Consider the following 26,481-nt stretch of genomic DNA (forward strand, 5'->3'; position numbering starts at 1 on the left):
ATCATAACTAATACAGTGACTGAAACAAAAGTAAAAGGAGTGGATTTTGAAATAATTTTATTTTTGAAATCCATTCAATGTCAATTTGTTTCATTGTTTAAATGACTAAATATACATTCATCAAACATTTACAGTATTATTATCAAGCCACAGTACACATTAACAGCACATCCAAGAGACAGTCTCTGTTGACTCTCCGCATTACATTATTAGCCACAAAAACAAACTCCATCAAATTCGGGAGGGAAGAAATTCAAATCTCTAATTTCTGTCTAATTTCTATAACTGCTGCCCCTCGGTAACATTTTTTTTTTCTGTCACTTCTGGAAGATAAAAATAAAGGTAACATTATTCTGTATATTTGATGGGGTTGGTGTGCCGTATGGCAGAGCACTATAAACTCACTCCAGACTGAGTAGAGAGACAGAGAAGGAAAAACAGTACCTTTCTATATCCTGAGCTAGTTCAACAAAGGAAGACTAAGATTCCCTGATACAAGTTCAAAAGTCCCTTGTCAATTCAACAAATAACAGACATTTCTAGGGGTAAGCTGACACCACACATTTACATAACTTCTTTGCTCTAAAGTTCCATCCAGTTTCTGATTAGCTTTTAAAAGTCTGTCTCTGTTTTTGAAAAGCAAATCCTTCATTGTTACGGCTTGAAATATGAACTGAAGCTCCAATAACACTTTGGAACTTCAGCACTCTGTAAGATATTTCCTGTCTGTGGGACCCTGTTGCGTCAAGAACAGCTAAATCTAGCTGAAGACACCAGTTCACAATTCAGTGTGTGCATAAGTCAAGTCATATTTTTAAATCAGGTGTTTTATGGCATTTGCACACACTAAGGCACACGTTGTGGTCGATCCCCAGGCAGACCTGGGACGTCCAAGTCCCGGGAATCTGTGAAGTGAAAATCTGAGCTGCGTCGAATGAATTCTGCATGTGGGTCTGACATTCTGTGACAAGCTAATAAGTAAGAAAGTAGAGGCAGCTTGAAGGTCAGTAATCTACTCATGGCATAAGAAATGTTTGGTGAGTTAGTACAATATAGCAGCAAGTGAGGAGATAGAAGTTTAACAAAATCGTGACAAAAATCAGGATTATAAAACAATACATACTGCATTTTCACTGCTGCATCACTGTAATAGCATGTGATGAAATGGCAAATTGTGAGTGCATTGATGTGTCAAAAGATATAGTAAAAGGATTTGTTTAATGAGGAGGCAACTATGGAGCATTTTTCATTGTAATAATAATAATAATAATAATAATGAAATTCTGTGCATATATTACCCCATTATTTTTCAAATGTGCAACCTGAGTAAACAGTACAAAAAGAGGAGAGCATCTGTGTGTGATCAGTGCTATGCCGTAGCTTCGCCTTTCCTGCGAGAAATATACTTTCCATTGTATTCAGAGTAAATGGAGGTTAGGTTTGAATCAGCAAACTAAAGTTGTGTGAGCTCTGCACAGCCCAGTTTAAATCGCAAGAGCTTAATTGAACAGATGAATGAAGTACAGTTTAAATTAACTGAACATATATTGCAGCCTTGATGGTTTTCTATCCTACAATAGCCATTAACCAAAGGAATGTCCCCAGCGGGGTACCGATCTGTGGATATTCGGATCACCGTTAACACCTTAAGTCTATTTACATTGCACTCTTCATTGTGCTACTTCAAACAAACAATGATCAGATTTAGTCGTACATATACTGTATACTCTCTAGTATAAAAAAATATGATCCAATTCAATTAGAACACAAGCATGTGGCATTTAAGCAAAATGACCATACAGTACAGAGCTACACTTACTGTAAAATCTAGAACGTATGAAAGTATTTATCAAACTGAGGAATACAAAAGTCGGCATTAGTACCTTGTATAACTCAGGAGCTGGGACAAGCAGTCAGTGTAATCGTTTCATCTATGTACAGTACACTCTGTTCATACAACATGATTTTACTATAAACACAAGGTCCATTTCTCAGGACTTAATCTCAGTGACGATTTTGGGACATTTTGGTTGGATAAGCAAATGGGGAAACACATTCCCTCACAGATACATATATATATTATCAATATCTTACTGCAGGAGGTCTGAGGAGAACGTTCTTTTTGTACAAATGGCAGTATGACAACAGGATGAGTGGCCCTTTCCCAGTTATCTTTATAATATAAAAAAATATCTAAAGGATATCAGGTGGAATTATATCTGACCATCATCAATCACTGCATAGACTAAAGAAAGAAAATGGATTTTGATATTTTTCTAGATGGTTTTATAGAAACAAATAGGAGAAAAACATCTCATAAAACACCCAAAAAGTGACAATTGGGATGCATTTGTTTAATCTATCGGGTCATATAAATGTAGTATGCAAAATTGTGCAGATAAGTATTAGTAATAAACTGCATGTGTTATGAGGCATTAACACACTCACTGAAATGTAATCATAGATGGGGACATGACAAATTGACAGAAAGACATTTACTGAGTGCATTAATGTCTATATTTATGTCTTTGTGTGTTATTGGGTCAGTGTGTAGGATTTACAGGGACATATTGTATTAGCAAAGATGCAACATATACTTTATAATTATGTTATCTAGTATTTTATAATGTAGCCCTGGACAGACAAACTGTAACATTTCCATAGCTTGCCTTTCACACTTTTATATTGCAGGTAGTATAAGTTCTTCCACATGTTTGAAAAGAGACGATTGAAAGGAGTATTCAGTTTGTTGCAATATGCAGCCTCACCACTAGATGCCACTAAATCCTACACACTGGTCCTTTAAGGTTGCAATGTTGATGTTAGGCCCATAAATACCAGGACACAAAACATGATGGAGGGGCCAACACCTACAGTATGCATGTGCTTTGTGAAAAATGAATTTAACACAGGTCCTATATAACAGTCATATTCATATCACACATGGATGCCTTTGTTTGAGACGTGGAGCAACCTTATGCTAAAGTCACCAGTTCAATAAGTGGACGTGAGTTGTCTTGTTAGGAAGAATATGTAAGATGGTGAGCATGACCGATATCATTACAAAATATGGCTTATAGGATACACAGTACAAATTATTTATTATGTCATACCACAGACGTGTGTGGTCATAAAAGGGTAAATAAATGTACTGAAGGGCTAGTGCATGGATAATCACTGCAACCTTTTATTGATAGCCAATTTTGCAGAAGCTGCCTTGTTTTAAAACTGTATCTGAAAGCACAGTTGTTGCTGCCACTGAAGTCATTTATGTGTTGTTAACTTTAAAGGTACAGTATATGGCTCTTTGCTGTTTGACATCAGTATAAAAATTGTCTATTCAAACATACTGCTGGAGTGGCAATTATCAAGTTCACTTTCTTTCCTCATTTTAGGGTTCATGGGGATGACGGGGGGGTAGGGGGGTCCAGATAACTAAGGACCACAAATTAGCATTTGGAGTTTGGTCAAAGATTGCATACACCGGTGTCCAGATAGGGGCTCAATCAGCTATACATCACATCTTAGCATACAGTACATGATTTTTCTGCCACGGAAGGTCCACACAATGGAGTGGTGAGCACTGTGTCAAACCACAAGAACCATCAGCCTCTTTGCCTCAACAGGTCCTTTTGAGCTGACCAGAGTCCAAAGCTAACTCCCGCTGCATTTGGGGTGGAGGGTTAAGTGGTTCAATCCTAGCTTATGGAGGACCCTTCTTCTTCTCAAGTTCCTGACATAAAGGAGAGGGCTTGTAGCATTCCTCTGCTGTCTGTTCCTCCAAAATCCTCAGTACATGTCTCTGTAGATCTCTTGGAGGAGTGGATGCAGTGAGGTGTCCTCTGTCTTTTTGATCTCCTGCACCAGCTGTGCATGCTCAGTGACCAGCTGCCGGAGGTCAGCCAGTTTCTGCAGCAGCTTGGGGAAGAGGAAAGTGTCATCGGGGTGATTGGCCAGCAGATGGAGCTGTAGGACCTGCACGATGCTCTCCTGCATTACCTCGATGTGTGTCACGTTCACCAGGCCTGGTCGGTCTAGTCACACAGCAGAAAAGATAAACAGACAGTGGACTGAGATCATAATCATTATCTCATGCTGAAGTCAAACGCTATTAATGTATCTTTACAAATTCTTTTCTTTCTGCGACATTTGTCATAAAGAGCAACACCGTTTCCTCTGTATCCTCACCTCCACAGCAGATAATTGCAGCCACGAACAGAGCCAGGTCGCTGTCGTCCAGCTCCAGTGCATTAAACTTCATAGCAAATTGGAACTTTGGCTCCATCATGTCACTGAACGGCCGCCGCAGGCTCTTGAGGAATTCCCTGGTGATGAAGCCAGAGCCATACGCGACAAGGAGCCCATCCTTGTTCATGCTGGAGGCGAGCATGGCGAAGAGGGCTTCGTACACCCCGTATTTCAAAAGAGTCACCTGATCGTTGAGGTCCAGATTCGAGAACCCAGGGACGGATTTTGCAAACTCTGTGAGCTCTGTGACGGTTTCCACTGATGTGCACTGGCAGCAATGGAAAATCCGGACTTCTGCCTCCCTGTCCTTCAGCGTCCCCGCGGAGCCAACCATCTTGGCCACCAGCGTCTGCTCTGCCAGTTGGAGGGTCTCCATGTCATGGATGACAAAAGGCTGAGAATTGTGTGGAAAGAAACATTTGTATGAGCTACAAGTGTGGATGTGTTTTTCAGTTGAAATGCAACACAGGCAGCACAGTGTGTACCGTGATTTTGGCCTACAAAAATAAACCCGACCTGACTTGACTACATAAATATGGAAAAAGCTGACTCAGCAAATGTCTCTACATGAAGTACTGACTGACTGGAGTGTTTATACATAATCTTAACTGAGAGGAAAGGCTAAGCCGAGAGCCCTTATTGACATCTCAGTATTTCCACTATGACACAGTTCCACCCTGCTGTTAAATAATTGTGGATATCACTCATAAACCTCAAAAGATGTTAGCTGAAAATATCAAAAATAAATGACAAAGTTTTAATAAAAATATGTACATATAGACATCTAATTATTGCAAAGGAGGTAACTAACAGCTGTTTTAAGCTGTGTCACCATTCCCACAGTGGACAAGTTACAACATCTGATGAGCAGCTACATCTGCTCCTGTACATCATGTCAGACCTCTGACTCATGAATGCTCATCTAATTGTAGGCTGGAGTAACAAGGGAAGGTATGAGGGGACATGGCGCTGAGCTTTTGTATCTCTATGTCAACACAACACTTTATCCTCTCGTTTTTATGTCTTTATTGGACAGTGCCAGCAGAGATTAACAGACAGTGTAAGCAGACAAAGGGAAGTATGAACGGGGCTGAAAAAATGCTCCAAGAACTGCAGTTCCTCAGGTGTCCACTTGAGGACATAAACACTCTGTAACGACTTAGTGTACCCAAGCCAATCTCAGCAAAACCAGTTAAGTCAGACAATAAAAAATGATGTGGAAGCTAGTGAGCCTACTGTACCACAATTTTTCCAGGTGTTGACACTGGTGAGTCAAAGTTTTCTCATGTAGTATTACATAATGCTGCACCTAAACAGGCTGACGCAGGCTTTGTGGAAAGCAGGGCCTTATGTGGCATAGCAGCATGCTAGCATTTGTAAATTAAAAACTGAAAACAGCAGTTGTACTACATTTCATAATCTTGGAGAGAGCGTCTATTATTCCTATGGCAAAGGAGGCTTCACACTATAGTATAGTAACTGCAGCATGTTTCAAACTGACTTTATAGTCCTGAATGGCCCCATCTGTGTCATCCATTACATGAGGATGGCTTTACGTAACCACCTCTATGGCAGTTAAAACCACCACCTATATATCATACAAGCACGCCCCCTGACTCATTGGAAATAACTTGTGCTATGTTCAAGGCTTAGACCTTCATGGGTGTAATCTAGAGTACAGACTTAACCCTTAACTATGATGCGTCATACGTCCTGGATGTATTACATACAGTGACTTCTGGTAAGGCACCTGGCTGTTAGATCAGTCAGGGATTTGTTTGTTTTGTTTTGTTTTTGTGTTATTTGAAACTGAATTAATCTGGATTTAATTGCTACAGTCAGCCATGGAGCCGCCTGCTTCTGTATGGCCCAAAAATGCAATCCTGATCTAACCTGAGGACATTTCCTCAGAATCTTTATGTTATCTTACCAAAACATCTGTCGCCCTGGCTAGTAATGTCAGTTTCCTGCTCTGTCACAAAGATTAAGCATGGATGGGTCTATTTAAGCATCTTGCCACATTAGGCAGCAATGACTTGCACTGTCACTTAATTTTTAAGGTTTCCACCCGCCAAGTGTTCCTTATGTACTCCACCTAATGGCACATAAAGGGAACGTCCTGAAAGTGGCACTGTGTCTGTGATTTAAGTAAATAAATAATAACAAAGAGCAGTCACTTCTAAAGGGCAATCTCAGTCTCTCCTCCAGTAATAAAATGGTAAACAGTAATAAAAGTACCAGAGAGAATCTCAGTCAAACCAGTTGAGTACGAGGATAAAGCTGATGTGTACACAAATGTGAGCCAACTGCAGCACACTTCTCCTCCAGTGACGGTAATTGTCTGGCTCAGCCATTAAATGTATCCAAATACAATGATAACAAGGGATCCACTTTTCCACTAGAGTGGTTTAGTGACAAGTAAAGCACTGAGAATTTAAATAAAATAAACTGGTAAAATAATCAGGTTGAGAGTTATGGCACAGACTACAATGTACTACAATATGCAATATGCAGCAATCAGACATAACATTATGAACACCTTCCTAATATTGTCTAGGTCTTCCTTTTGCCCCTAAAACAGTCATGGCTCATCAGAGAATGGACATGGGTTTCTGAGGGTGTCCCGTGGTGTCTGGTAACAGAATGTTGTTAGTGGGGTACTATAGTTGGAGGGGAGGGGCCTCTGTGGATCATCCCACAGATACTTGATCAGTTTGGGATCTAATGAATTTGGCAGTGTCTGGTCTGGTCTAGGTGGGTGGTGCATGTGTCATCGACATGAATGCCGGCATTTCCCAGCAGAACACTGTATTGTCACAAGATGGTCAAAGTTATTTACTCAGTGCATGAGACTTTGATGGGAAGTTCAGAGTTGTGTAAAAGTGCTGTGCATACCATGAATGAACTCTGACAGCAAGAGTGGATCAAACATTTCCAACTGAGCGCTTTATCAGAAGCTTTGATCTCCAGAAGCAGTGGCTAAGATCTGTTTGAACATGGGACGTGAACTTGGACTGACCTGTCCCTCTTGACATATTTCACACCTACACGCATCCATCCATGGAATTCATAGCATCTCTGGGCTGCACTCCCTGACCCTCCCCTTCTTCACCCCCCCCACCTTTTTTTCCGATGACAAAATAAGTGAAAGGAGCAAAGCGCAGGGGGAATGTTTTTTGGTGAGACCAGGGACTGGTGATGAAAAGAGAACAGACGTGGAGGGAAACAGACGCTCAAGGGAGAATTGATGGGCTCACACACTGGCTCTTTATACCATTTCTGTGCAAACAGACGTTTCCTTGTCGAGCTCGTGTGTTGGCCCGCGCCGCTGATTGAGCAAGTTATTTCTGTCACTGGCTGGCTGCATGTAATCTCTGAGGTACTGACTGCCAGGCTGTATTGAGACATTAGTTTGATTGCAAATGACTGCACTCACAAAGAGACTAAAATCATCCCAATGGGAATAAACAAATTAAGAGTTGGACGATGGCTTGACCTTAGCAGTGGCCTGTGAGGCAAGAAGAGCCGTCGTGAACATGCAACCCACACACGCAACACCTTTCACTCACCAACCCCACCACTCTTAATCAACGTACAGGGGTGCTGGTCTTTCCCGTGAGGATGGTTCGAGCCTTGGCCTTGTTCATGTTGAAGTTCTTGAGGTAGGCCTCATAAATCTGCCTGGCCAGTGTCTTTTGGTCGGCCAGCTGGGGGTCCTCCACCTCCCTGTCCCCCGTCACCATCTCCGCCTTTAGCTTTAGCTTCTCCGACTGGGGCATCCTACCAAACCGGATAGCTGTGAAGAGAAGAGAGTCAGATTAAAATGTGTAAAAGGACCGAATGAATTTGTGAGGGTACAGATGGAGTTGACAGTATGAACTATATTACAGAAAATGCAAATAAATGCAACAATGCAAACGTTAGATGTATCACATTCAATAGAAAACAGAAAGATCTGCTATATAAATACACAGAGAGCTCACTTTTTTGTTGTAAACAACCCTCAGTTTTGGCACCGTGCTTCACATCAGAAAAAACAGAATACTTTCTCCGAATCTATGTATATGAGAACAACATTCTGCTGTTCCAAATGACAGTAGGCGTGGAAACTCAGAAAGGAGTGCAAGGTCAAATTAAACAAACTAAATAGCCTTAAGTTATTTATCTTATTTAGACAATGGCGTGTCATTCGTCTCTAGATGATCGCCCATTTACAACATCGCAGACACAATTTGTAGAACTGAGGAGAAAAGTTCTGACATCTAGTGAAATAAACAATTCAGACTTTTCAGTTGCTATGTTGACTACTGTCATTATTCTTTTAAGACAACAGTTCATTTAAATGTTTGTGTCAGAGTCCATCTGTATCATTGTATGTTAACTAGGGAATGACTGATGACAGATGGACCAAAGTGGATGTCCAGACTTTAATTTCCAAGTCAGACAAATAAAATCCTTGATTTATAAAAAGGGATTTAGTTCCTCTGCCAGCACATAGAAGAAAGTGTTTTTGGACACTTTCAATAAATCTACAGCAAAGAAAGCAGTCCCAAGTGTCAGAAAAAACACTTTACCATACAAGGTACTACACAAAGACAATGTCTGCTCCAGTTTTAGAGAAGTGAGAGAGAATACATCTAAAATAGGAGAGGAATCTGAGAACAAACAGCATAAATGAAGAAAGAAAATAAGAACAGAAACCGCATGTGTTCAAGATCAAAAGGTGAATGGACTTTTTAAAAAAAAAAATTACAACAAAAACAAATGATGAATGAACACGTTACTACACGTCACAAAGTCGGCATCATCGTAGCTCAGCAACATACGGGAGTTGTTTTTCTACGGAGGGATGCTGGCATCTCTCAGACGGCCTGATCCCATTTGACTAATACGATTAGAGGTGAACTGTTTTTAACCCCGTCTCACAAGTTTTAATGGTGGGCACAGGCACACACGCACAAATACGCACACGTACCTCACAAGAACACAACATCCAGTTGCATCAATGGCCTACCTTAAAGAGACCGTAAAAGCGTAAAAAAAATATCACATTTCTCAAGAACACTGCGCTGGACTGTGCAGAGATGCGTACCAGACAGCATGAGAGCCCATTAGATTAGTGCTCACAAAGTGGATAGATCATCTCAGGCTGGTAAAGCTCCACAACAGGCGCCTGGGCAGGAGCCAAGTCTAATTAAGATATGAGGAAGTGACTGATGTTAAGCTGAGCGTAAGTCTAATACCTAAGAACTGGTGCGAGGGGATAAGTGTGTGACTCAAGTGTGGGGAAAGGAGCTAAAAGTGGGCGGGGGATGTCTGTCAGTCTGTTGAATCATCCGTTTTAGCGGCAGACCACTACGTGAGACCTGACATATTATCAAGATGGAGTATTTCGGTCACTTGAGGTAGTAAAGATCTTCGCAGCTGTTGCAACAGCAAGAAGTGTAAGTTGCTGGTGTAGCATGCAACAGAAGTAAAGCATCATATTAAAGTTCAATCACAGGATATTGTGGGATTCAAAAGACAACAACTCTCTACTTTGCACATCAGAGAAAAGGCATGAAACATTTTAAAGAATTATAGTCCATTAAACAAAGATCTTTACCGTCCCGACGTCGCCCTGACTGTACCTGAATGTTTTACCGTTATAGCCAGGAACATCCGGCCTGGTTACGTTTAGCTGTAAAATCAATCAGTGGTCGATACGAACAGTGGGACAAACCCCTTAAATTAGCAGCACGGTGGTCCTGTGATATTTTAGACCTCAAAAGATCAAGTTGCACTGGTCTCAGATGTCCTTCCTCCCTCTCTTCAGTTACATTTACGTCCATGAAACTCAATACACGTGTACCGTAAGAGGAAGGGGCGGCTGACAGAAATACTACCACTGCTCGACTTCGAGCCACTGTCTTCATCAACATCTAGGCTATGTCTAAAGAAAGCTTTGGGAAGGCTATCAAATCAATAATCCGATGCGACAAAATAAATAAGCTTGGCCCTGCCTCTGTGTCCACAAGTTCACCACCGCCAGGATGGGGTATCTGCAAAGTGTGCAGAGTCTATAGGCAAGCGCACCGATCACATTGACCTTTTTGATCCCTCCAGCAGAAAATGCATGTACACACACGGCCACAATAACACATCCCTAAAACCTGAGTACGAGGATTTTGTAGTATGTGACTTTGTAGTGACTTTGGCCCAGGGTCCATGTTTAGACAGTATAAACAACATTTCCCACAAAATATCATTGCTTCTATTTCAAAGAAAGACAAGCAACACGGATGCACATGCAGGATCAACTACTAAGACTGTTAAAGCCAAAGGATTTTGTTATTAGATATATTATCTAACCATGTGTGAGATTAAACAAACAGCCATAAAATATTAGGACCACAGATATAATAACAGTGTTATAATGAGGTTTAATCTTGTCACAAAATTAAACATTATCTTTTCACTTCAAACTGTTGTTTAAAATCTGCACTCACACACGGTTAACATATCTGTAATGTAGCCACATGATGTCTATTTCTGAATAGAGAAGTTGTTAAAAATGCTGTAATTGTTATATTTGGACAAGACATGCGGCCACAGAGCAGCCTGAATGAGACACCCGCTAGTGACTTGCCTCAACATGCAACTCAACACCCAATCCAAGCGTTTATTTTTGCTAATTATGTGCGTACGTGCCGTTCAATCTTTGTTGACAACAGCGCAATTGTGGCACTAAGTAGTGTGTGTGTGTTTACAAGTAACGAGGGCTGCCGGTGTGTGCGTGCGCTGCCAAGCCCGAAGCACTGCCCAAACCTGTTGTTATACGCACTGTGTGGGACTCACCGTTGTGGGACATGCCCACTGACAGGCACTTCTGGAAACGGCAGTATTGGCACTTGTTGCGGTTCTTTTTTTGGATTTTGCAGCGGCGCTCACACTTGTCGTACTCCAGCTTGAGACGGATGGTCCGCCGAAAAAAACCCTGAAGAAATAAAGGGGGACAGAAGAGAAATGTAAACAGTGCTACGCAGATTATTTCATTACCATTAATGTCTTAATTTTTTTATTTGCACGAATCAAAAAGTTCCTTAAACGTAAAGCTACTACTTAAACTCTTTATTGGGAAAGAACCATTAAAAAAGTATAAATGCTGAGAAACAATATCAGACTCTTAGTTTCATCATTGGTTTCTTCTTGCTTACACAACCTTGACAAAATACCCCAAAACATTTATCTTTGAAAGGGACAGATGGACCCGATGACATATTTGCGGTTGTCTGCAGGGTAGAGGCTGTCCTGGGGAATTGCTTAATAATGCATTTAGCCATACTTAATGGCAAAGTTCATTTTTTTTCCCCTCTGCCTCCCAGTGTGCCAAAATACATTCAGACACCCACGCATGGTCTGAAAGACAAATAGCCATACTATAAAACTACCCAGCATTATACCAACATGCTTCAAACATGTGGACACGTGTTAAGTAACTCAAGCAGACTTTCTCCTTATAACCTCTTACCCTGAACATAAATTGGCATAAAAGCAGAGCAGCATTTTAGTTGAGCACAAATGATGCCTCCAACCAGTGTCATAAAGTATCAGTATGCTGATACCAGGGAGGTCATGTTCTTCAAATTACTGCTCCAAGAGCAAATAACAGAGGAAAATGTGCAAAGGAAGAGAGTGTAAACATGTGTGTGTCAGTCAGTTTAATAGAAGAACAACTTCTGATGATAACCTGCTTTAAAGGCAAGAATGTATCCCATCATGGGACTATTACATTGTCCAACAGGGCGGGCTGAGTGTGCAGCTTTGGGCTAATATTAGAACTACTTCCATCATTTTACACGTGTTTGTGTTGTGTCTATGCTGTTATCAGTGTCTTTAAGTGCTGCAGACACTGGTGGAAAAAAGGAAATGTCATGCCTTTCTGTGACTCAGTCAAAACTGAGAAAATATATAAGAATATATATTGTGATCCTTATAATTCGTATGTGTGGGAGATATCAAACTGGATTCTCTGGCCAAACTCTAAATGGGACACCGTGGACTAAGATTTCCAGCTTAAGGAGTTCTCAGCAACAACCTGAGTGTTCCATTAAAACAAACCTTCCCGGCACAAAGTAGTTTGGCTACAGAGAACACAAATATACTGTCCTCCAAATTTGGGTTTAAAAAAAAAAATTAAAAAATTAACAGAATTTCTTGGCTTCATTTGAAGCTAATGTTGCAAGTAAGGAATTACCATTGCCCTCCAGCATTTAGAGCTTGACATGACTCCCCCCTGAAGGTAGATGCTTCACTCTTCAACAAATATACCTTGACTTTTGAGATAAGCTGTCACTTTACCGTTTTACAGCCCCGCGGCCTAACCCTGCACTTGTAGATCACACACCTCTGTCCTGTGGACCGATCACTTCTTGGACTATTGCACTCTAGATACTTCTGCATTGATGCATGAAGGAACACAGACAGTCGCACGCCTCAGTAAGCAGATACTCTGTCTGAATTTACAGTACGTAATACTTCCTGAGATTCATGCTCCCTGTCTCAGCTCGTGCATTTAAGTTGAAGTTAATGTATTCACAGTTGCAGAGATGCTTCAGAAGCGTAATTTTCTTTCTTTCGCGTTCAAGTAACTGAGAAAGAAAGAAAACGAAGTAATACAGAATCACACTAACCCTAACGTCAGAAACACATGCACAGCCTCCTCATGTTGTGCTATCTTTGTCCTTTGACACCTCTTAAAAACAGCCTTGGGTTGTTCTTCAACACAACTGGTAAACAATTAACTGAAAGATTATCGAGCGACCACGTGTGAAGGGCTGAGGCAGAGATTTCTGATGCTTTTAGCAGTTATCATTAGTGCCTTTGGATTCGGCCTGACACGTCCTACTTTCCTCGATTCCAAATGTGATTTATTGTTTTGAAACTGGTTAATGTTTAGTCAGCGGGCTGTTTGTGTTTCTTGGCTTGTCTGTGATTAACTGAGAGTGAGAGACGGAGACTGAAGGATATCGACAGCTCTGCGCCAACACAAAGCCAGGATCATTTGTGGGACTGTATAATTTATGTGTGCACTGCTCACCTTGCAGCCCTCGCAGGCGTGGACTCCGTAGTGGTAGCCCGAGGCTCGGTCAGCGCACACGCGACACTCCAAACTGAGTGAAGAAGAGGAAGACGAGAACTCCTCCTGGCTCGCTGCCAACCCGTAGACAACCGACGAAGGGCTGGACGCTGGCGTCAGGGCATCTACAAAACACAAGCATGTTTGCGTTTAAATGTGTCATTGCATCTAACGCTACTAAATGGGTATCCAATCCAAACATTATGGTGGAGAAGGGTTCTCACTGTCAAGTACCAGCACACATATGAACTGGGACAAATCAAAAAATCTGTTTTTATTTGTTGACTTGTTTCTAATTTGACATTTTAAACAAAAGAAAGGAGCAACGTCCAACACTGTGCTAGTTAGTGGGTCGACAACCCAATATGCAGGCATACTTCACGCTGTAATTGGTCACTACAGGAACTTCCACCCATCTCTATTCTTTATTAATTAATCACTTATTTTGGGAAGGCGTCACCTTGACGCCTTTGAGAAAACACAGTCAAATTTCCTTGTAACTAGTTAACCCCAAACATGCCCCTGCAATGATTCTCATTTCACGTGAATTGTTGCTAATATGCATTAGCTTTATCTATATTTAATTTGGTATGCAAACACGGGGTGGACGTTTGAATAACTTGTTTTGAGAAATGCAAGTTGGTCTCACCACCACCACAACAGCTGTTGTCAACAACACGAAGCAGAGTGGAGGATCATCTTGAGAATTCTTAACTCAAAATAAAAATGTGCAGCTAGGTTTGCTTTAATAAATGCACCTCTATCGCTTCATCTCCCTATGGCAAAGACTCAAGTGGAATTCAAGTACAGTTTGACCTCTTTCCCCCAACAAAGACACTCTGTTCCATCAGAGGAACTATTTATTCAGGGATGTTAGCATGCCTTCTGCGATGTGTTGCCCGTCACAAGCATAACAGTGTTATGTAGTAGTATTACTGATCTTCGTCATGGATGACAGGTCACAGGTTTTTCCGAGGACCGCCAACAGTGGCACCGAGTCAAGCCACATGAGTTTAGGCAAGAGACGCCAGAACGGGATAAGAAGCAGTTGGCAGTGAGCTGTGTTCCTGCCTGGTGCAAGTGCACATGTTTCAACTGAGTGTGGACAAGAAAAGCATGTTGCCTCTGCTCCTGTCTCTCACCGTCTTTGCACTCCTTAACGCCAATAAATACTAAACACCTTCTCACTGACTTTTCCATGACATCATCAGATCTTGCTGCGTTGCCTTCTCTGCGCTCCTTCTTCTTTTTTTTCTCCACCCTTTCCTTCTATCTGCTGCACCCGTACCCATATCCTCCCATTAAATGTTTATGTTTCACCCTCTACGCTTGTTGCATAATTTTGTGTCGGCATAAATTTCCCAGACATCCACGTCTATTCAGGAGAAAACACAGCAGCAAAGTGGATGTTTCCTGAGAGGTTGCGCATGGTGGCTGAGGAATGTGTGAATTCCTTGCTGGATATGGAGCGAGGAGGGCTGGAGGAGGAAAGGCAGTTAAAGCTATGGAGTACAGAAGATGACATGCAAAATAGGTGCAACCTGGGTTGCAAAGGATTTTAGCACACCTTAGATGCAGGTTAAGTCAGGAGGTAAATGCACCAAGGGGAAATATGAAATTAGGGATTAAAAGCTTAAACTGCTTTGAAAACAACAGTAATGACAAGAAGATGTAATCTTTGAAACAGTTATGACTTATACAGAAATTAGATTAGTTATTTACCTAGAACAGTAGAACCTTCTGAACCATTGCTGGAGGGCTGGTATTCAGGGACCTCAAAGGAGCTGAGGGCATCATCGTCGATAGACTGGGAGATGTCCTGCAGCTCCTCCATGCCGCCCATGAAATCATCATCAGCACACAGGGGGCTGTCCAGCACCGAGTCCTCCAGGGGAGATGGGGGATGGTAGTGGCTCTCCATATCGACCATTGTGGTGGAGACGCGGGCTTGCGGCACTCTCACTCATCAGACTGGAAACCAGCAGCAGGGGTGAGGGTGGGTGGGGGGAAATAAAAATAAGGAGGTCAGAGAGGTGACATTAAAACACAGACAGGGAAAGACAAGATGATTTCTACAGTCTGCCTTGATTTCTACAGACTAAAAGAATAAATCCATGCTCACACGAGGCTGTCCTTGGATGTGGAGCAGAGGCACTAAATGCTGACATTTGCCAACATGCTCAAAATGACAATGCTAGCATGCTAACGTCAAGAAGATATTTAAAATGATGACCATCTGGTATGTCTAGCGGTTTGAACTGATGACGGTCCTCAATGTAAAAGTTATGGGGAGATGTACAAAACGTCCTGGTCCAATCAGTCCAACAGTTGTTCAGGCACGTAACTCACATCCACAAATGTCCACTCCACTGTGGCCCTAGTGGAAAATTAAAGACATCTATGCAGTCCTTAGGATATATGATAAATTAACCATGAAGGCCATTTTTTTCGCCAGGTTGTATGCAGAACATTCTGCCGTATTTCACAGGTGAAATACGGCAGAATGATTTGACCTGTGAGTGGGACAGCATGAGCTAATATATTTAGCATGAGCTAACAACATGAGCTAATATATTTAGGCCTAATGAGCGGAGCTGATGCAATGTGTCCATCCACACCAACACGTGGTGCACGTGGGTTAGCGGGCCTTAAAGGAATGAAGGACATGGAGTTCGTCATGACACAACACACTTCCACGCCTCTTAGCTATTAGTAACCTTATCCACACAGCCCTCACGGTGTTGCGGAAAGAAGAAGACAGAGGACAGAGAGAGTGAGGCACAGGCACGTAGGGGAATGAATGTAGGTCACTGGGCTGGCTAAGGTTGTGCTTCGATAGGAAGGCCGGGCCTGGGGGTGGCTGGAACAGACATGACAGGCTGGCATGTACAGTAGATGGATGAGGTTGTTCTGAAATGCACAGTGGAAACTAGGAGGAGTTACGAGATACACATGAAGCTGTATTAAGAAGTGGGCTTGCCTCCTGATTTAGCTCAAGAGCGGCATGAAGAATAGACCTTACACTGCAAACTTCTTACACATGCATGTAAATTGGGTCAGCCTTCAGTAAGACCCTTCCATCGGAACCTGCTAAGGACATCAAACAAGAGGAGGTGGTGGCAGTTGGACGAGGTTGGTTATATGACTATAACATAGCAGCTGCTGATTGTTCTCTGCCATTCCACACGTTAGCACTTGAGTGCATTTAATTTAACCTTAACTTACCCTGCTCTATGAATGTACTGTAAGCTATTTAAGAGAGGCTGCACGCTCAAAAAGTGTCTGCACCCAGTGTCCCCTGTCAGTCTATTTAAAAGACGAAATGACAGACATGAATGGTATGCGAGTGAACCAGCTAACAAGTATGGCCATATTGTAGTTTGTAGTGCAGGAGGCAAATGAAGTTAAGTGCACTGTTAGCAGTAATAAAAATGATAGCATTTTAACCCGCCAAGTCGTAGGAAAGAATGGAAGGGCCTTTCGGGCGGTAGGTAAGCAACAAGCAGACTGCAGAGCCACAACACATCAGTTACATAACTGAATAATATGTAATAACAACAGTCTGACAACAAGACCTGGCTCAAAGTCCAGCCACGTGGCACGTTTTGGACGGATGAGATATGGAGCGGTGCGTCATCTTTTAAAACCACATAACAAATTGTAGAATGTGGAGTAAAATGCGGTGCAAGGTGGGAAAATACACAATCAATGTAGATACTACTGGACTCAAAACTAATATGAAGCACACCAAGGTTTTACAAGAAGAGTCTTGAAAATATACAATTGCACTTGCAAAGGAAAGATAGATTCTAATATCTCTTTATGAAGATGGTATTTGAATGGTAACATTAACACACCATGAATTTGAGAATAGTAGGTTTGAGACTGTTGGAAACAACTTTCATTGGATATCAGCAAATGAGGGGTTTTGGTGAAAAAGATGCAATTGCTATATGTATTTTCTACATGTTTTTTTTTTCCTTTTTGTAAAAAACACAATGCAATGAAACTCAAACTGCATAGGATCTAAACTGTATCTAATTGTAAAGATCCCCCCATCCCCCCCTGTTACAACACTACATTTCCAGGCATGTCAGCTCTACGGAGCTACTTGCTACACAATACACTTGTAATTCTGAATGGAGGCAGTGTTAGCTCTGCTAGCACAAAGTAAACCTCTTTAGCATTCAGCCTCTAGCTCCTGACCCTCAGGTCTTCCTTTAGAGGACATCTTGTTTCATACACTTGCTTCACTCGCCGCTGTCCCATTATATGAAGCCTGCTGGCTACAGCTTGGCTAAAATCTTCTATCGGAGTGCAGATAGGGATCAATTCAGTGGGCCAGATGACAAGGTTTGTGTCAACACACGCAGAACACGCATGCCTTTTTATTTAAATAGAACACAAAAAACAAATCATGTGCACGGAACTCATGACCTCCCAACAAGCAGCTACAAACTGATGGACCAAGCTCACCTCATGTTGCCACCAACATACAACATGAGGACGTAAACACACAGAGCAGATTAGAGGCAGACTGCAGAGGTCTAGTGGATTGAGATAGAGAGCGAGAGAAAAAAAAGACATGGGGGGTGGAGAGGAATGTCAGTTAAGCTACATTACAGGGTCTTTATCGCCAGTGTGTGAGACAGAGGAAGCAAGTGAGGCAAGGAGAAAATAAAACAGTGGTTCCTACGGTAACAGCAAGCCTTTGTCTCATAGGTCAAGACCTCTCTTGTGCTCACTGAGTGGAAGATGAGCAAGGTTATGTGTGTTTGTGTGCATGCCATGGAGTTAGACCCCAAAAGGGAGGAGGGGGGGCTACCATGAAAAAAAAAGGCCGCCAACCACTAATGTCACCATGACAATACCATGACAATGCCGACACACAAATTCTTCGAAATCAGAATCAGAGGGAGAGCAGCAGGCATGTGAAGACAGCTACAACCTACTACTATATTCACTCATAAATAGAGCCATGATACTTTGCAACAAAATAGGTTAAACGTGTATTAGCAATCTCTACCAGTGATCAGGCAGCTTCATGTGCTACTAGAGCATAAATAATCCATACAGTCCGATGGACTTATGCCTAGCATGGCCACCCAGCCCCCCACACCCATCCTACGCAGTAGAGACCCACATTAGACAGATGAGGCCACAAAACAGCGAGCAAAGCTCTGGCTGATGCAGATAAACATGCTGAGAACGTGACCTAGGCATCAAGACAGCTTCCTACTCTCACCACAGGAAAAGGCATAGAACAGCTTGAAGTCAGTTTACACAGCCACCTGAGATCTGAGAGAAAGACAATTACAAATTGTGTGCACTGTTGAGGTTAGAGCCTCAGTAGCGACATTAATCAACCTAAGGGATCGTGTTATCCAGTGATATCACACACTGCACATACGGTGTACCACATATAACCACACGTATGTGGCCACAGTTGATGGCTGAGGGTAGTATTGTCATGCAGCCTCTGTGACTAACTATTGTTTCCAAGGCATCCAAGCTTGAAGTTTTTCAAATCCAACAAGAATGAGGACAACCAGCACCAAAGAGTGTGATGACAACAAAACTGAGATAAAGTTGGAAGCTGGCTGAGGCATAAGAGGTGTGTACGGGCTACTCCTGCCAAGACGTGGAGAAAAAAAAGCATTACTGACAACACTGGATGACTTCCAAGAACAGGAGAACGTACCTCGACAATGAAAACAGAAAAGTAATTAACATGCTCACACACTGTTTGTCCGTTGTGCATTCCTAGCCATCTGTCAGTAAGTATACTTCATAAAATACAAAAACTCAGTTACAATTTAGGCAACAAAACACCACCACCCTACCTTCCTGATCCAAAAACTGCAAGTCTTCCTTGCAACTTTGGCCCCTGACAACATGACATGGAGCTTTTCAAGAGGTTTGCATGATCATTCTGTGTGTATGTGTGTCCAGGTTAATATTTAATCCATCCATCTTGTGGTCTGAGTGCTGACAGGCCTGTGTGAGGAAGGGCTCAAGGGGGTATAATGGTGGTCATAGAGAAGGAATATGGGCTGATGGGGCTGTCCCACCAACCTGTCCATTTGATGAGTTCACTCTATTAGCTCAGTTTGGACCGTGCCTGCAGTGTAAACACTCAAGTGAACCTTTATCACTCAGGGGCTGATATGCCGGCCGGCTCCTTCTTATCGTTATGGAGACTGACCAAAGTACGGGCTCTGGAAGCGATTGACATTGGACTTTAGCTGCAGTCTGTGGCAGATGAGCCATATGATAGCTAACAAATCATGCTTTTATTAGGTCACTTACCTTCTGAATTCAGGGTCAGTGAAAGTTAAATGAACCCACAGCACAAAGCAAATTTTGACAGCTATTTTTAGACTTGAAATGCCCCACAGGTGCCAGTGTCAGCAAATTGCAGTTGCTAAAAAAAAATGAAAATGAAAAAAGAATCTCATTTTTATTTCCATGGCTAGATTTTTCATACAAAATAAAATTCCATTAGCAGACTCATACTCTTGTTTCTTAATCCATCACCAAGTGCATTACTTCTGTTTTTAGAACAAAGATTGCAGCAGAACGTTGTAGATGTCGCCATGACACCTCCACAGTTACTTACAGGTACTTGATGTGTAACAGAACCTAAAATTAGATCCTAAAAATGTATTTTGAACACTTTCTTCCCACTAGTCTAAAATAGCACTTGTTATGGAAGCAAAATTGATCAGCGATCATTTCCATGCAATTTTACAAGCACTTCCAATCTCAAGGAAGCTTGTTTAAAAGCAGAGAATAAAAATATATTCATATATGATTTATGTCTCACTGGTTCAAACTATGTGGTAGGATGCTTGGTGACTGTGTTTGCTGCTACATAACAGAGCCATTAACGTGTTTCTCATTCTCTCCTAAATGAATATGACTTATTATTCGTTACTGGCAGTGTAACTCAAGATGATGTGTAGTGTAGTGGTCCAACGTCACGTTCGGCATCCACTGCTGCATCGGGTGGAGGAATAAACCCGGAAGTTACATTAACCCCAGTGGACTCTGTATTGACAGCGTGTTTCGTGTCAGAATAAAAAATAAATGTCAGTCTGCACTCACAAGACAAGAGCCCGCATAACCCAACTAGACTGTAAAGGGACAGAAGGTGCAATGTGACAGTGTATCGTGTTACCTCAAAGGTCTATGATGACCTGACCCTGTGCGCTGGCTGTTTATAGCACACCATTATGCGATGGTGAAGTGAGCCGGCATGCATGTGTGTGTGTCCGAAAATAACCTCATGAAAAAAAAAAACAACAAATTCTTGTGAAACAATCATTTGAAGTGGCTGTAGGTTTTGGGGGAAACAGGTGCAGCAACATAATATTTAAAAAATCAAGCTCAGACAGAGTCTGTATCCTCTTTGCTTTCAGATATCTTGGCTTTCCTAGGTTAGATTTGGCTTCTAGTAATAATAAATAAGATTTACTTCCGAATAATAACATGTTAAACGCTGTAATACTATTAGATCACATGCTAAAGTGTTAAGAAATCTCTATTTAAAAGTAATAATTTCCAACAAACTGATTTCACAGTGCATCCTTGTCTGGCTCAGAGAAACATAACCAGACGGGGGATTTGAGCAACAGGCCATGATATATTTGCAGTTTTTATGAAATACTATAATAAAATGTTTCTGTTTTGGATGGAAAAGTGACACAGCTGCAGTATTGCCAAAGCTTACCCAGGTACTCCAGTGTGTTAAACGTATTAACAGTTGAACCAATGGCAGCCTCGACCCCCACTGGTCCCCAGCTGCTAAAGTTACAAATGGCTAACAAACCTATCCTTAAGCAACCTCTCAGCTCTGTGCCAGAGGCTGGCTCCTGGCTGCAACTTTGTACTTATTTCCAAATCAGTCACAAGGATCAAGCAGGCCACCATTACAAAATGTCCCTGCAGTATATTTTAGAGTGGAGAAACTGCTTCAGTCTTTTCCAGCTGCATTTATCACTTGACAGACGCAGGGCTGGAGTAAAAAGACAGCAAGCAAGTCCAAAAAAAGCCTAAGGTAAAATGAGGGCAACTGGACTTGTGGGGTTCCAAATCCAAATAATTACAATGAGAAAATGGCAAAAACAATAGCACTGATTAAATGTGCAAATGCAAATAAGACAAAAGTATTCTGGACGCGTACAGTCTGCCAGAGATATGTATTATATGTATTATATGTTTCCCCCTACTTTCAGTCTGCTATATGTAACTACTGATCACATTTCTTCCAAAAACGTCGACAGTGAAATTTAATTACAGTAGCAAATTAAAATTAAGGTGGCAAGAAAAGCAATAACACTTAAATTAGAAACATAAATAATGAATAATCAATACAAGCACTAATAGGGTTGTCAAAGTCAGACCACAGCATTTAACAAGCGCAAAACTGATTATTTATTATCTTATCTTAATTGGATAGGCCAACAACCTCTCAGAGTCACTTTGTTGTAAACAACGGCAACAACATCTCATGATGCGTATGACTACGTTGCTGTTGCTTCTCTGTCCATCACCACATGACATCCATCTGAACAATTTCATTGGGCCGGCAGATTTTAACAGAGAAAAGCATTATTTTCTTTTCTTGTCTTTGTTCCAAATCGACTAAAATATTGGCTTGCGATGTTCTCCTACTTCTTAAGATGTGTAAACCTGTAAAACAATCCAGCTGGATTATCTGGAAAATGCGTTTTTTACAAGGGTGAAAACTGTTTCTTCAGAGCTTAAGATACTTTTTAGAGATGCATCGCTCTCAGGGGACAGTGATGTTGATTAAACTATGCAATATTATATTAAGTAGTCAGTTCAGCTTTGAATGTATACCCCAACAAAATTTCATATATTTTCTTACTATATTATTGTTCAAGAGAATAGAGCGAACTCACTCCCACTCACACTAACATTTCTCCATAATGCTTTTAGGCGTCTACTTGTACCTTTAAGGGAATAAGAGGATGGGGTAGTGCAGAATACACCAGCACTGAGAAGAGAACAACATGGAGTTAAGAGCATTTCTCTCATCTCAGACAGCTGTGACTCTGTGTATCTTATTTCATTTTCCAACACTGGAGGCTGACTTCCCCCTTTCAGGCTGCCAAACCAGCCTACATGTTTGTGGGGAGGCAGCGAGCAGCACACAGGCCTGGTGACTGAACAACACTCAATTTGCTACTGTAGTGGGATCACTATAACAAAAGACCAAAATGTTCTTTTTGGTTGAACTGTAATTCACTAATCCACACACAGATGTTTGCAATCCAAGGACGAATTTGGTCATTCACGGCTTTATACTCCTTAATCACTTCATACTACATAAAATACGCTTTACTCGTAAGCTACACCGCTTACTCACAGTGGTATGGTTACGCTGTTTCTCATAAAGCTCTAAGTTTGAAAGAATTTCTTTAACTGGCTCTGGCACATTGAGAAGCGCTCATCCATAACAATGTTGGCATTGCCTTCGTCATGTTAAGAAGAATTGTCAGTTTCCACACAAGTTCCAAAGACTTCCAAGCTAAAGACCTCACGTGAATACCACACAGGCCTAGTCAGTAAAACGAGGTTAAACCTCATGCTTCTGTCCAAGCTGATACAGGGTTAGGGTTAGAATGTGAGAGTAGATAAAACCAGTGATAGATCATTGATGAGGATTTCTGTGCGCTGTGCCTCACGTGGACGAGGATCTGAACCCACCGCCTCAACTGCAAGTCTGCAAGAAGGAGTAAATCTTCCAAAAACATGCCTGTCTTCCATGACTGGACATTGAAGGGATGTTAAGCAGCCCAGAAACACAGAAAGACATTTGTTTCAGGAAACCGGTCAAAATACAGATACAGCTTATGCGCAGCATCCATCCCCGATCATTAGCACAGACAATCTCCTGTCTAGAGCTGCTTACTCTAAGTCCGCCCGGAGGCCCCCCAATCCTATTCAACCCAGAGGGACTTTACCAGAAGGAAGGCTCAGGGGGAATAGACCTAGCTCAGATGAAGGTCAAAATTGGCTGACAGGGGACACGAGTTGCAAAACAAACAGACCATCCACCTGACCACAAACAGCCACAGAGTATTACAGTGAGGGCGCATTTAGACTGGAAATAGCACTGTGTGAAGAGCCTGCATTGGTGTGGCTGTCTTACTACAGGTACCAGCAGAGAGAGGAAATCTGATCCGGCAAGTCAAGTTTAAATAACACACCCATGAGTTTGATGTTTTCTCACCAAAACACTCACTAGCTACGGATTTTGCAACTTTAGAAGCCGTGGCAAGGATTTAATCATTCATTTTGGGAAATGTGAGATAAACAGAAGAAATAAATTTTGATTGCTGAAAGATGTTCAGATTTTTTTTCAAATGTTGCACTACATTTCATAACAAGTCAAAGCAGCATCTTTTGCCAAAGCCCTCTAAAGACCCCTGTTTTGCCGTTTCAGTGGCCTTAATAAAAGCGTTGAGAGAGTGCTACTGCAGGTCAGAATCCACTCCACTTTGGCAGCGATTTTGCTCTGTGTGTGGCCATTTTGTCCGTTTTTTTAAATTTTTTTTATTATTATTTCAAGCATGCTCAGTGATCCGCCCGTAACGCAACACACTTTCCTCTAGAAGCTCATTACATTGGAGATGCTCTGGCAGGTAACCATAGGATCTAAAAACAATGTCTCAAACTCCATTTTTTCTATCTATAAAGTAGGTCAGTGAGAGCTGCCCTAAAGCTGTCAAACATACTTGTCTACATAAATTTCTTCATGCAGCCATGAGCATTGGGAGAGTGAACCTGAAAGTCCTGTTTGAGGGGCTGAGTTAAGAAAACTCTGCCTCTTACTCTTGTCTACACCTCTCCAGGCTCCAGGCACTAGCTAATTACAGGTCTCAGGTTCCTGGGGACAAAACTGTCAAGAGTGCAGAGGCTCAGCCGGATAGAAACAAACAATAGAAACAACTGCGGCCTGAGCAGGTCCAGAGGTCGGACAGGTTGCTCCCAAAGATGTTTTTCACGAACTGTCTGTGACGGATTAGGCAGTCAACAGTTGTGCCCATTTGAATACAACGCTGAGGACAAATTACAGACAGCAGTACTTCCTGTGCAAAGTTTGCATGTAAGAGTGCTCAAAGTGGGAAAATAACTCATAACATAGGGAAATACAGAGGAAATGTGTTGAAATCTAACCCCACCCACATGGTATTCACTCGTATGTTAAAACAAATGCTATTTGCATTTGCTATTTGATCAGGGTTTGGTTTGCAGATTTTGACATTATCTTAAAGAACATTTTTTTTGCAAACACTGAACATGATAATTATGTTTACTCGGTCAACAAAAAAAACAGACAATGTTACTGTGATGCATTACGTAAGAATAAATATACTTTTTTAAACCACGCTCACTGGAATGATAAGGTGTGTAAAAATGGTCCCGAGTGAAGACCTTTGATCCCGGGGCAGCCGTCACGCCAATGTGGAGGCTGGCTTTAAAACTTTTACTCAGGACGGAGCATCTGTCAGCAGGTCTCACTTTCAGGGATGAGAAAACCAGCCACAAGAGTTTGGACAGCAACAAACTGTCAAATGAACTGACACATTCATCCCCTGAAGGAACTAGCAAGGGACAGTTAAGAATCAACAATTTAAATGATTACCTACAGTCAACTTTACTTTTGTTTAGCCTCTTGGACAGGTACAGCCGGATTTTACTCGAATGTCACTTTGGTGACATTTGTTTGGTGACAGCTGGTGGGTTCCCTTATCTGACGCAAAATCAATAGCTGATAAACAGAATGAAAGACTTAAATGCATAAATGATTTGGAGGGCAACATCAGTGGCACACTAACAGAAGTATTCCCGGCTACAATTTGCAGAGGAGAAAAAGGTACACACACTTTGCGGATTACTTTAGGGGCTACGACACGGCACCTGCCACTGTGCACATCCATCAATTTAACACAGAAAAAGGTCGGTCATAAGCAACACCAAAAACTAGTTAGTTCAAGGCGACATTCACAGCCCGTCCTGGAGTCTGATATATTGCCCCAACAGATTCCCCAGCTAAACTTCCACCCGGGACTCCTCCATTTCTGTCAGGCCCCATTTCCTGTCACATCTCTGCTTTGTAATAAAGCCAGACGCGTCCCAAAGACAAATATTTTTTCACTATTAATCTTTCAACATGAATCCCAAACCACATCCCTAAGAAGAACTTTGGACACAGTGCACACCCAAGGGGTCAGGTGAAGGTGTCATGCGTACAGCCACTGGAGCACTTTGCCTCCTGAGCTTCAGAGCGAACAGAGGTAGCGTTATGTATACGTTTTGTTTTGTTTGTTTTGTATTTTGGCGTTTGCTACGTTTAATTTATCTCATTGCTCTGATCTTTCAATTACTGTCACTGTCACCAGTCATCAAACATGCTGGCCACAGGTCGTCATAATGAGCAGCACTAATTAGCGACAGCTTCTTCGGGAGCTATTAAGAGCAATAGGGAGCACAAACAAGCCAATAAATAGCCTTTGTGTTGGGAGCACGGCTCACTAATGAACAGCTTACATCACTGGGAGATGTTACCCACTGATGGGGGGCTCTGGCTGCGCAGGCGTGCACACTAAACAGCTCCATACAATAACAATGCTTCTATGACCCTGGAACATGTTAGTGAGGTGCCTCAGAGGGCTGCAAACCACGAACCTGCACAGGACAAACAGAGACAGCGTGAAACTGCAAGACGCGCGCTGCCTTGCAGGCTGCAACCACCTCTGTGCACCACTCAACATTCCCTCACAGGCAGCCTGAGCTGCTGGGTGCCATTCTTGGATAAAAGGCCAAATTAAGACATCTACCTTTCAGCAAAACAGCGCAATCCGGAGACGCCATATCCTCGGAGAGTCTCGCGGTGTGCCGAGAAGCGGTCGTTGCAAGAGCGAGCGAGGGAGAGAGGCTGCAGCGGAAAATTCGACCCCGACGCCGACCACGTCCTTGTTTGTTTCCCCACGGCGCTGCCGCTGTCAAAAATCCCCCACCACGTCCATACAAAGCAGAGCCATGGTGCTCACACCCGCAGGAAGTGACCTCATGACTGACAG

At 42.2% G+C, this 26,481-nt stretch overlaps 1 protein-coding gene across 1 annotated transcript; it reads right to left on the reverse strand.

Annotated features, from left to right (window-relative positions):
* Positions 1 to 40: 40 nt before the first annotated feature.
* pparab (peroxisome proliferator-activated receptor alpha b) lies at positions 41 to 26,481 on the reverse strand. Its single transcript, XM_047596441.1, has 7 exons — positions 26,239 to 26,481; positions 15,089 to 15,337; positions 13,328 to 13,491; positions 11,086 to 11,224; positions 7,845 to 8,044; positions 4,189 to 4,642; positions 41 to 4,034 (listed from the first exon to the last, which is right to left on the reverse strand). The coding sequence occupies exons 2-7, from the start codon at positions 15,294 to 15,296 to the stop codon at positions 3,790 to 3,792; spliced, it is 1,410 nt and encodes a 469-aa protein (XP_047452397.1). The 5' UTR covers positions 15,297 to 15,337; positions 26,239 to 26,481; the 3' UTR covers positions 41 to 3,789.

Source organism: Mugil cephalus, chromosome 10 (genome assembly GCF_022458985.1).
Source record: "Mugil cephalus isolate CIBA_MC_2020 chromosome 10, CIBA_Mcephalus_1.1, whole genome shotgun sequence".
In the NCBI taxonomy this organism is placed as follows: domain Eukaryota; kingdom Metazoa; phylum Chordata; class Actinopteri; order Mugiliformes; family Mugilidae; genus Mugil; species Mugil cephalus.